We start from the raw sequence: 12,979 nt of genomic DNA, 5'->3' as shown, positions 1-12,979 counted from the left end.
TCCCTGATGGCTCAGTGAGTAAAGAATCTGCCTGCAATGCAGGAGATACAGGAGACAAGTGTTTGACCCCTGGTCCAGGAAAAATCCCCTGGAGAAGAAAATGGCAACTCACTCCAGTATTCTTGCCTGGAAAGTCCCATGGACAGAGGAGCCTGGCAGGATACAGTCCATGGGATCACAAAGAGTCAGACATGACTTACTGATAGAGAAGGGCCTGCAGAGTTGCCAGCAACACTACAGCATACGGGTAATACTTCCAAAATTGCAGCTCCTCCTCTCAGCACTACCAAGTTAGCAGAGTTTTAATAGTTGGACAAATTTACTTAGGGTCAATTTACTCAGAGTAGATAGAAGGAGAGAGAATTTACTTTCTACTGCAGAAAGAAGCAAAGGTTATAGCCTAAAAAGCAGCCCAGAATTTCATGTCTGGGTGTCAAGGTAAAATTTTTTAAAATGTCTGAATTTCAGAAGCAAAAGAAGATCCAGTAATTCTAAATCAAGTTCAAGTAGGTGGAAACACAGTCTAGGATCAGATAAGAATCAAGTTGCAAGGGGGTGGGTGTGATTACAAGGGAGAAAGTTCATGGCATTCCCTGAAAGCATTTAAAAGAAATAATTAATGTAAGATGCAGAATGCAATGATATCCAGGGTATTCTGTCAAGAGCAAAGTGATAGGAAACATCAAGAATGTGCTGAGTCCTCAAAAACATGGGATCAGGAATAAAATAATAAAGCAAAATTCAGCCAATCATATAGACTAGACCCTTCTACTTCTGGATTCCATAAGGAGGATAATTTCAGAATTAAAAAAAAAAGTCCATATATTTATTGAATTTATTTAATAAAATATATTTAAATGGAATATATATAACCTTATTAAAATTACATTGTTATACTTAATTTCTCAATTTTCTCCATGCACCTGTGTATGGAAATTACTGATCCATAAGAGATGTTGCTGACAGTCAATTCTGTCAATACCATCAACTTGAGTGACAGCCTAGGATTCCATTAAGTTTTCCAGACTTTAAGTTAGGGTGGAACTGTTCCCTAACTTAAAAGACTGGTCATCTAAAAAGACTTTGGAGTTCTAAAAAGGCTTTACTCAGATGAATTCAAATCTGGGTTAAGTTTCCAATAAACTGTCCTGGTTTTGGCAGTCTTCACAGAGTGCAAGTGAGCCAATGTTAGGCTCAGGAAAAGGCTGACTCAAGTTTGGGGATTTAGAACACTTGTATCCTTCTTTTGTTGTTTTCATTTTTTCTCAGGAGCACAGTCTCCACTGAGATTCTTGCCTCAGTGCATTGCTCAGAAAATTTGTGATTTCATGTCTAAGGACTCCAAAACCCTACAAAATTTATGGGCAAATCATTCTTGATTTTTTTTTAATTGGAGGAAAATTGCTTTACAATGTTTTGATGGTTTCTGCTGTACAACAAAACAAATCAGCTATAATTATACCTATATCCCCTCCCTCTTGAGCCTCCTTCCCCTTCCTGCATCCCATCCCTCTAGGTCATCACAGAGTGCCAGGCTGGGCTCCTTTTTTATACAGCAACTTCTCATCAGCTATCTATTTTACACATGGTAGTGCTATGCTGCTTTCTCCATTGGTCCCATCCTCTATACCCCCACTGTGTCCACAAGTCCATTCTATCTGCGTCTCCATGCCTTCCCTGCAAATAAATACCATTTTCCAATATTCCATATATATGCATTTATATATTTGTTTATAATTATAATCCCCTTATAACTGTTTGTGGAGTCTACAGAGATATTTCTTCTTTCATCACTGATATTGGTACTTTGTGTCTTCTACTTTTATTTATTCCTCAATCTGACTAGAATTTTATCAATTTTATAAAATCTTTGGCAAACAACCATTTCATTTCATTTGATCTCATTGAATTTCCTCAATTTCATTAATTTCTGCTTTTGTAGTTATTACCTCATTTCTTCTGATACTTTGGATTTAATTTTTACCCTTCTTTGTCCATTTAATATAGAAGCATAGATCATGGATTTTAGATTTTTTTTTCCTTTCTAAAATAAATCATTAATGTTAGAAATTCCCCTCTGAGTACTGCTTTAACACCATCACACAAATTTTGATGCTTTATTTTAATTTTCATTTAGTTAAAATTATTTTCTGATATAATTTGTCTTCCTTTTTGAAACATGGATTGTGGAGAACTGTGTTGTTTAATTGACAGATACTTTGTCTTTTTCGAGGTATCTTTTTGTTACTGGTTTTTAGGTTTATTCTGTTGTGGTCAGAGAATTATACATTGTATAATATCAATTATGTTAATTTCTTAAGATTTAATTTATTGTGTTTCTTTCCATGAACTCTTGCAAAGAATGTGTATGTATCATTGTTGCATAGAGTGTTCTGCAAAGGTCAATTTGTTGTAGTTTGTTCTTAATGCTGTTCAGTTCTTTCATACCATTAGTAATTTTCTGTTTGCTTGTTATATCAATTACTGAGGAAAAGATGTTGAAATCTCAAAGTATAATTGTGATTGTACTTTTTTCCCCACTAAGGAATGCACTCTTTATTTATAGAGCTATAAAGAAATGTTGTTACTAATTACTGTAAATGCCAGGACTGTAGTTAATTTGTGGTGGTGAAGAGTTTACAATTCAGTCGGACCACATGGAAGGGCTTCTAAGGTGGCTGGAAAAGTGCTATTTACTTTTTTGGTTATCCTTTTAACCATTTTTAAGCATACATTTCAGTAACATTATGTATATTTACACTATTGTGAAGCCATCACCACTATCCATTTCCAGAATTCATCATTTCAAATTGAAACTCTGAACTCATTAAACAATAACTCCTCATACTCCCTTCCCCCAGCTGCTACCATTCTACTTTCTGTCTCCATGAATTTGACTATTTTAGGAACCTCATGTAAATGGAATTCTCCCTTTGTATCTGACTTATTTCACTAAGAATAATGTCTTTAAGTCTCCTCCATGTTGTAGCATGTATCTTAGTTTCATTCTTTTGAACATGAAATAATATTCCCTTGTACATATGTTTGTGTGTATGTGTAGCGATTGTACTTCTGATTTCTTTCTTTTCTATCTTTTTTTGCTTCATGAAATTTGAAGCTATGCTATTAGGTACATAAATATTTAGTATGGTTATATCCTCTTGAGGAATTGACACCCTTATCATTATAAAATGGTCTCTGTTATCCCTAGTAACATCCTTTGATCTGAAATTTACTTTGTCCAATATTAATATGTAACCCCAGCATTCTTTTGATTAGTATTTTCAGAGTTTATCTCTTTACGTTCTCTTACTATATACCTATCTACATTATATTTAAACTTGTAGGTTTCTTATAGACAGTATATAGTATTTTTATACTTTTTTAATCCAACATAGCTAGTTCTTTAAATTGATACAAATTACACCTTATATCATTTACATTTAATGCAATTATTAATTTGTTTGGAATTATGTCTACTATTTTATCATTTTCTATTTTTCCCTTCTCTTTTTAATTACTTTTTTTTCTCTTCTGAATTATTTGGTGGGTCCTGCGTTTTATTTTAGTATTCCATTTTCATTGATATATTGATTTTTTTTTGCTATGTTCTTTGTACAAATTTTAATGATTGTGTTTAGATTAAAATATACATAGCTAATCTGTCATAATTTCCTAGTAATTAATGTTTTATTCACTTCAAGTGAATATAAAAATCTTACAACCACATAGGCTCCTTAAGCCTTTGCCTTTTTGTTTTAATTATAATATGGAATTTACCTATATACATTGAGAACCTTCTCAGATGATGTAATAATTTTTGTTTTTGACAGTCACATATCTTTTAAAAACCTAAGAAAAGAAAAATAATTTATTTTCCCAGATTGTTTACCATTTCTGTTGTTCCTCATTTATTCTTAAAGTTTATAAGTTTTCTTTCTTTCTGAAGAACATCATTAAATTTGTTTAAAGTAAGTCTCCTGGCAATCAATTTCTTAGTTTCCTTTCCTAAGAAAATCTTTTTATTTCACATTCATTTTCTGAAGATAGTTTCACTGGATATAAAATTCCAAATTGTGATTATACCTTCTGGTCTCTCATGAAAAAGTCATTTTTCTCAGCTGCTTCAAGAATTGTTTTCTTTATCTTTTTTTTTTTTTCTCACCAGATTATGATGTATCTAGGCATGATTTTCTTTGGTTTAACCATTTGGGTTTTGAAGAACTTCGTAAATTTGTAAATTTATTTTTCATCAAATATGAAACTTTTTAGCCCATTATTTTTTCACATAGTTTTCTCCTGTACCAATATCTCCTCTCTCAAGATTTCCAAGGCATAAATATTAGGTGTGTTCCCATAGTTGTCGTCCCATAGTTCCTACTGTGCTCATTTATTTTTAATTTTTTTCTCATTCTTGTTCATTTGGATAATTCCTATTGATCTACATTCAGTTTTAATGACTCTTCATCTATCATATCCATTCTTCTATTGAGCCCACCCAGTGATTTTTTTTTCAGCTCTAAACTCTTCATTTGTTTCTTTTTCATAAGTACTACTTCTTATTTGTGAAGTTCTCTTTCTGTTAATTTCAAGAATATCCACCCCTCCTTCATTGAGTATGGTTATGGTAGCTGCTTTAAAGTCTCTGTAAATTTCTGCCCTGTCCAATTTTTAAATTTAATGTACTTGAAATGTATTTAATGCATTACTGTTTATATTTGTTCTTGGTTTTTGTAAGTTATCAAATTTAAGGGGGAATTCTATTTATCTCTATATAATTAAAGTTTTAATTAGGAATGGCTCCTGTATTTTATAGCATTTTATAAAGTTATTCTTAAGAATAAAGCTCATAAACTTTCTTTACAAATGTTAACATAAGAGACTATATTGGCAGATTTTTGTGATATTAAATTATCATTACATTCTTGAACTAAATTTTGTTTTACTGTGATGTTTTACTCATTTTACTCTTTGCTGGGTTATATTTGTGAATATTTTGTTTGTAATTTTGATTCTATATCAATGAGTGCTATTTGTCTCTAGTCTCATTTTTTTCAGTATTTTGTAAGTTTTGATACTGACACTATTATTTTATGAAATGAACTGAAGAAATTTTTAAACTTTTTTATGTTTGTTCATCTTTTCATATATGTTAACTTAAAGACATCAATTATAACTTCTCATTTCCATTTTAGCTTTGGGATCATTTTACAGTCCAACATTCCACATCTCTTAATCATATTATCAGAATATTAGAAAATTGGTATTTTATCTGTGGTGGGGTTATGATCTGCAGGGTAGGGATATTCCTTTATACAAGTAACAAATATTTATTGTACCAAGCAAATGTTATCTCCAACATTTCATAGAAATAAATCCCTTTTATTTTTTCATTTCAACAAATGAACTGAAATTTTACAGTGTCTATTATTCAGTCTTTGCCATTATTGTCAATATTGGTGGTGATGCCTGTGAGTTTTGGTTATTAATCTTGTAATCTGATGTAATCTTTGATGTAATCTTTGAATGAATAAATGAGTGAATATAGGAAAATGTCTTATGAAACACTATGCAATTTTTGCCTCTGAAAACAAGATTTTATCTCTTTTGACTAACTGATCTTTTGCTATGCAACTTCCAACAAACTTTTTACATATTTCTTCTCAGAAATTTATCTAAAGAAAATACACTTTAATTCCATTGAGACAACTTGAAAAATCCATTTGTCTTCTTACAAAGACAAACAGAAAATAAATTTTCACTGAAATTCTAAATATTTTGAATTAAAATGTCTGTAGTTAAATCCAGGAAAAACATTTTTGATAAAAACCTTAGGGAATACTTATAATCAGACAAGTTTGAGAAAACTTGGCTTACATAAATTCAGAGAAAGTTTTCTGCAATTATTTTTGATAATGAAGTTAATCTAGAAATCAATAATTTAACTCATTCTGATATTTCTATTTTTGGGATAGTTTTTACTTTAGGCGCTTGTTCATTCCCTTTGTTTCTGGATTTTGCTGTCTTATAGGTTTGGAAGTAGACTTCTTGAAAAACCTGCACAAGAAATATTGTCCTGTATTGTAAAAAACAATTGTATTTATTATTTAATAAATAGTGTATGGTGAGAAGTACCTTTGTGTTTGGGGAAAAAAAATGTCAGATTTGGAGCAAAATTCTGTAGACTTGAACAAGTCTGAGACTTTGAGACACATTTTCCTCACACTGTAGGGTAATAGAGTTGACACTACAGCTATATGGAGTAGAACTAAAAATGAAGTACCAAACTAACACTGCTAACACTGTGCTTGGTATAAGATACTGTATAATAGCTATTGCCATTTTTGCCATTATTAAATATGCAATTGCTGAGAACTGAGAACTGACTAGATAGTGGATCTGCAGAGTGGATATGCACCATATTGAGAATGTATATTGGCATATGATGAAGTTGGGGCTTCCCTGATAGCTCAGCTGATAAAGAATCCACTTGCAATACAAGAACCCTGATTTGATTCCTGAGTTGGGAAGGTCCTCTGGAGAAGGGATAGGCTACCCACTCCAGTATTCTTGGGCTTCTCTGGTGGCTCAGACAGTAAAGAAGCAACCTGCAACATAAATAAGAGACCTGGGCTCAATCCCTGGGTTGGGAAGATCCCCTGGAAGAGATCATGGAAACCCATTCCAGTATTCTTGCCAGGAGAATCCCCATGGGCAGAGAAGCCTTGAGGATTAACTCCATGGGGCACCAAAGAGTCGGGCATGACTGAGTAACTAAGCACAGCACAGCATGATGAAGTTGGATTTAGGGTGATGTTATAATCTGTTGAGGGGTATATATTTGTTTACAAATTTAATAAATATTTATTGAGTACCTGCTTTGTGCCATGCATTGACCTATGTCTCATGAATTAAATAGTAGAAAAATAAAACACAGAGAACAACATTGACCTAATGCATCTTATATTCCAGTGGTTTTAGCAACAAAATTCTGTACATAATGGCAGTCAGGTGATACTTGTGTATTTGAAACAAAATTGGAAAAGTAATTTCTGGCATCACTGACTCAATGGACAACAGTTTGAGTAAAATCCAGGAGTTGGTGATGGACAAGGAGGCCTGGCATGCTGCAGTCCATGGGGTCACAAAGAGTTGGACACGACTGAGTGACTGAACTGAACTGAACTGCATTTCTGCAAATGAAACAGGTTGAGAATACACAAACCCTCAATACAATCAACTTCTGGGTGGATACAACAGAAATGAACATTCATCAATATTTTGTTTAGAATAATTCTTAATAATGTCTCTGATTTCTTTGTTTTGCTCCTTGAATTCCAGTGGTTGTTAGTTACACTTCTGGTATTGCCAGTGGAAAATGAAAGTGAAAGTCTCTCAGTCGTGTCTGACTCTTTGCAACCCCATGGACTATACAGTTCACGGAATGCTCTAGGCCACAATACTGGAGTAGGTAGCCTTTCCTTCTCCAGGGGATCTTCCCAACCCAGGGATTGTACCCATGTCTCCCACATTGCAGGTGGATTCTTTACCAGCTGAGTCAAAAGGGAAGCCCAAGAATACTGGAGTGGGTAGCCTATCCCTTCTCCAGAGGATCTTCCCAACCCAGGAATTGAGCCAGGGTCTCCTGCATTGCAGGCAGATTCTTTACCAACTGAGCTATCAGGCAAGCCCATCAACTCTAAACACAATACAAAAACAAGTCTAAACACAATACAAAAACAACTCTAAACATACTGGAGAAAAACCTAAAACAAAGATTCTTGGGTTTCTTAAGACCTGGAAGAAATGAACAACACTGGCTGAGTTTACAAATTTCATGACTTATTAGCCAAAGTGGAAGATGCAGTCTATGCCAGGTAAAATACTAAACTTCCCAAAAATCTGTAGTTTTAGTAGCTCAGAGGAACTGAAGACAGAATTTGAGGGAATCTCAAAACTAAAAGTTGAGGGAGAATCTAGGAAAGGATAGAGATAGAGCGAACCACAGATTCTTCTCTGGGGAACCATAAACTCTGCTTAAATCTCTAGCTGACCTCTGAACCATGCATGTCTAGGGGAAAAAAAAATCTAAGTTCCTGAGTTGCCACATTATGAAGTTCAAAATATTCAAGTTTCATCAAAGGTAAGAAGAATGCAAAGAAACTAGAAAGTATGACTCCTTTATAGTAAAAAAAAAAAAAAAAATAGAAAATGATACTGAGGAAGCCTAGGCATTAGACTTAAATAGACAAAGGCTTTAAATCAACTCTCAAAGTGCTCATATAGCCAAAGGAAACCATGGACAAAGAACCAAAGGAAATAAGGAAAATGTCATCTCAACAAAGAATAGCAATAAAGGAATATAAATAATAGAAAGAAATCAAATAGATATTTGGAGGATGAAAAATGCAAAAACTGAAGTTAAAAATTTACTAGACTGATTCAACTGCAGAACTGAGCAAAAAGAAGGAAAAATTGAAGAACTTTGAGACAGATCAATTGAGATCATCCAGTGTGAGAAGAAAGAGAATAGATGAAGGAAAATGAACAGCACCCTAGAGACACATGAGACACTATCAAGTTTACTAACACATGCATAATGATAGTGCCAGAAGAGGAGGAGAAGGGGGAAAACACGCAGAAAGAAATTTAAGGAACTGTTGGCCAAAATTTTTCACACTTTGAGGAAAGATATGAATCTATATGTATAAGAAGCTCAATGAACTCTATAAACATATATTATTTCAAGGGATCCACACCAAGACATTATGGTCAAAATTATACAGGATCTTTAACGAGATTAATAATGGATTTCTCTTTAGAAACCATGGGGGCCAGAAGGCTGTGAGATTGCAGATTTAATGCACGCAACAACAACAAAAATTCTGTCAACCAAGAATTCTGGATATGGCAAAACTATAAACTCTACTTCAAAAAATGGAGAAATTGAGACTCAAGGCACAATAAAGTCAACAAAGTTGATAAACCTTCAACTAGAAATACTATGAAAAAAAGAGAGAAGACACAAATTTCCAAAATTAAAAATGAAAGTGGTGAGGGGCATTATGACTGAACTTAGAGAAATTAAAAGAATTATAAAATAATAAGCAAACAATTGTACTCCAACAAACCACATAACCTAAATTAAATGAACAAATTCCTAGAAACATGCAAACTACTAAAAGTGTCTCAAGAAGAAATAAAGACTCTGATAACAAGTAAAGACGTTTTCTCAATAATCAAAAAACCTGCCAGCAAGACAAGTCCTGGACCAGATGGCACCACTGGAAAATTTTATCAATCATTTAAAGAAGAATTAACACCAGTATTTTTCAAACTTCTACAAAATAAAAGATGAGGAAACAATTGTAACTCATTCTATGAGATCAGCATTATCCAGATACCAAATCCAGATTACAAGAAAAGATAAGTATAGACCAATGTCACTTTTGAATATAGATGCAAAAAATCCTCAACAAAATAAAAGCAAACTAAATTTGGCATCATATTATACACCATAACCAAGTGTGACTTATCCCAGGAATGAAAGATGGCTCAGCATATAAAAGTCAATTAATGTAATACATCACATTAATACAATAAAGGTAAGAGAAGCACACGATCATCTCTACTGATAGAGAAAAGGTATTTAGCAAAACCCATCACTCGTTCATGATAAAAACATGCAACAAACTAGGTATAAAAGGAATCTTCCTCAACACGATAAAGGGCATTTATGAAAAACCCACAGTTAACATCCGACTCAATAATGAAAGAATGAAAGATTACACTTTAAGATCAGGAAAAAGACAAGACATCTGCTTTTACTACTTACACTTAACATTGCACTGGAAATTCTATCTAGAGAAATCAAACAAGAAAGAAAATAAAAGGCAGAGGAAAACTGGAAAAGAAAAAATAAAATTACCACTTTTCACAGATGACATGATCTTTCATATGGAATATCCTAAAGAACCCACACATAAAAATATAGATCTAATAAATGAGTTCAGCAAAATTGGAGGATACAAGATTTATACATGAAAATTAATTATAGTTCTATACAGGAGAAATGAGAAAATCATAAACGAAACTGAGAAAACAATTCCATTTATAAGAGCATCCAAAAAAAAAAAAAATCTCAACTGATAAAAGCATCAGTGATAGAAAAGAATGAAGTACTTATAGAAGCTACAAAATGGAAGAACCTTAAAAATACTGTGCTAAGTGAAAGAAGTAAGACACAAAATGTTGCCTACTGTATGATTCTGGTTATATGAAATACCCAGATTAGCTAAATTCAAGAGGTAAAAAGCAAATAAGAAATTTTCAGGGGCTGGGGAGGGGGATGGGTAGGAGGGTGAAAAATGAGAAAATGGAGGGTGACTGCTTAATGGGTAGAAGTTTCCTTTTGCAATGATGAAATGTTTTAGAACTAGAAAGAGGTGATGGTTACATGATGATGTGAATGGACTAAATGCTTCAGGATTGTGCAATTAAAAATGATTAATTTTATAATATGTAAGTTTTACCTCAATAAAAAATAATATATGTAACACTGAATGCGTTATTGTTATTGTCATCATTGTCATCATCATCACTATGGAAAAACAATGCATACCAAATTTCACTTCCTTTTAAAAATTTAGATTATGAGAAAAAATAGACTAAAACTATAGTCAGTATAATTTGCATAACATGTTCTTCTTGTCTTCTCTCTGTTCTCTTTCAGATTATGTCTGGCCACTACCTAGATATTTGTGCCCCGTCTGGATTTCTTTAGATGTTTTATTTTCTACAGCGTCCATCATGCACCTCTGCGCTATTTCGCTGGATCGGTATGTAGCAATACGTAATCCTATTGAGCATAGCCGTTTCAATTCACGGACTAAGGCCATCATGAAGATTGCTATTGTTTGGGCAATTTCTTTAGGTAATTAACTTTCTTGGCCAGTAGAATTGCAGCGGCTATGCTCAATACTTTCGGATTATGTACTGTGAACAACGTACAGACGTCGACTGGTAACATTTGCGTTTAATCGGGATTCTTCTAGTTAATGATTATTCTTAACCTATTTATCTGATATTTAGGTTAACAATAATGAAAGAAATGTAAAGCATATGAATATGCAAAAGTAAAGTTTCCGTTTATGCTGCTAAATTATTTTGTGAGTCAAAGTGCCAATGAATTCTGCAACACAGACACATACCTGTGAGATATTTAAAATGATTTGAAGATGACAAAAATATATGGCAAAGTTTAAATTTTTAAAATAGAGCATTTAAATCTTGGAAAAGATCAATCTATCCCAGAATATTAATCCTAACATTTTTATTCTAACTCTGTATCTTCAGTAGAAAATTTTATAGTGCAATACAAATCTTCACAAAGTAAACATGTCTAAATTTATACTGTTAATCTACGTAAAATATGCTATTTGCCCCATGTTTTTAAATGTATCCTTGAATTCTGGTTATGCAAAAAGAAAAACATCTATTGGTTTCTTTGAAGATTTGGGGAAGGTTGAAGGGATAGAAATGATCTTATTGCTTATATTTAAAATATGCATACCTTCAGTTCAGTCAGTCAGTTCAGTCGCTCAGTCATGTCTGACTCTTTGCAACCCCAGGGACTGTAGCACACCAGGCCTCCCTGTCCATCACCAACTCCTGGAGTTTACTCAAACTCATGTCCATTGAGTCAGTGATGTCATCCAACCATCTCATCCTCTGTCATCCCCTTCTCCTCCTGCCTTCAATCTTTCCCAGCATCAGGGTCTCTTCCAATGAGTCACTTCTTGGCTTCAGGTGGCCAAAGTATTGGAGTTTCAGCTTCAACATCAATCCTTCCAATGAATATTCAGGACTGACTTCCTTTATAATGGACTGGTTGGATCTCCTTGCAGTCCAAGAGACTCTCAAGAATCTTCTCCAACACCACAGTTCAAAAGCATCAATTCTTCAGTGCTCAGCTTTCTTTATAGTCCAACTCTCACATCCATACATGACTACTGAAAAAACCATAGCTTTGACTGGACAGACCTTTGTTGGCAAAGTAATGTCTCTGGTTTTTAATATGCTGTCTAGGTTGGTCATAGCTCTTCTTCCAAGGATTAAGCACCTTTTAATTTAATGGCTGCAGTCACCATCTGCAGTGATTTTGGAGCACAAAAAATTAAAGTCTCTCACTATTTCCATTGTTTCCCCGTCTATTTGCCATGAAGTGATGGAACGCTAATATTCAAGTCACAAAATTTAACTGATTGGCATATAAGGGCTTTTACAATCCATTTTTCCTTTTATTTTTTCTCTTCCAGTTGGAATTTAAAGTTAGTATTTCATTAAATAATTCTTCAAAGTTATGTTTCTGTAAAAGATTCCAGTAAAATTTACAAGATCAAGACCATGTTTCTGATATCATTGAAAGATTTTTGACTCTGGATTTATTGATAAAATAAATTTAAGTTTTAAGATTGTTCTATTATAGGTGGCTACACACACACACACACACACACACACACCCCTTTAGAGAAAAAGCAATGAAACATCTTCCAGAAAGAAAAGTGCATCTATATACACAATTTGAACTACATGTCCAAAGGTTTACAGATTTTTACCATCTCCATACTGAAGAGCTTCTCTAGGAAGATGCTAGTTCTTATGGTGCTTACAAAAGAAATACACAGCTAAATTAAATCAGAATCTTAGAAGCATTCAGTTCAGTTGAGTTGCTCAGTCGTGCCTGACTCTTTCCAACACCATGGACTGCAGCATGCCAGGCTTCCCTGTCCATCACCAACTCCCGGGGCTTACTCAAACTTATGTCCATCGAATCAGTGATGTCATCCAACCATCTCATCCTCTGTCATCCCCTTCTCTCACCTTCAATCTTTCCCAGCATCAGGGTCTTTTTCAATGAGTCAGTTCTTCACATCAAGTGGCCAAAGTATTGGAATTTCAACTTCAGTATCAGTCCTTC

At 33.7% G+C, this 12,979-nt stretch overlaps 1 protein-coding gene across 1 annotated transcript in view; it reads left to right on the top strand.

Annotated features, from left to right (window-relative positions):
- Positions 1 to 12,979, top strand: part of HTR2C (5-hydroxytryptamine receptor 2C) — a 343,880-nt gene that overhangs the window by 241,631 nt on the left and 89,270 nt on the right. The window contains exon 5 of the mRNA XM_025275906.3: positions 10,733 to 10,933. Within this exon, the coding sequence (XP_025131691.2) occupies positions 10,733 to 10,933 (201 nt within the window). The remainder of the gene's footprint in view (positions 1 to 10,732; positions 10,934 to 12,979) is intronic.

The sequence above is a fragment of the Bubalus bubalis genome, chromosome X, assembly GCF_019923935.1.
Source record: "Bubalus bubalis isolate 160015118507 breed Murrah chromosome X, NDDB_SH_1, whole genome shotgun sequence".
Taxonomy (NCBI): domain Eukaryota; kingdom Metazoa; phylum Chordata; class Mammalia; order Artiodactyla; family Bovidae; genus Bubalus; species Bubalus bubalis.
Note: the sequence above shows the minus strand (reverse complement) of the source record. Positions and strands in the feature narration are given on the sequence as shown.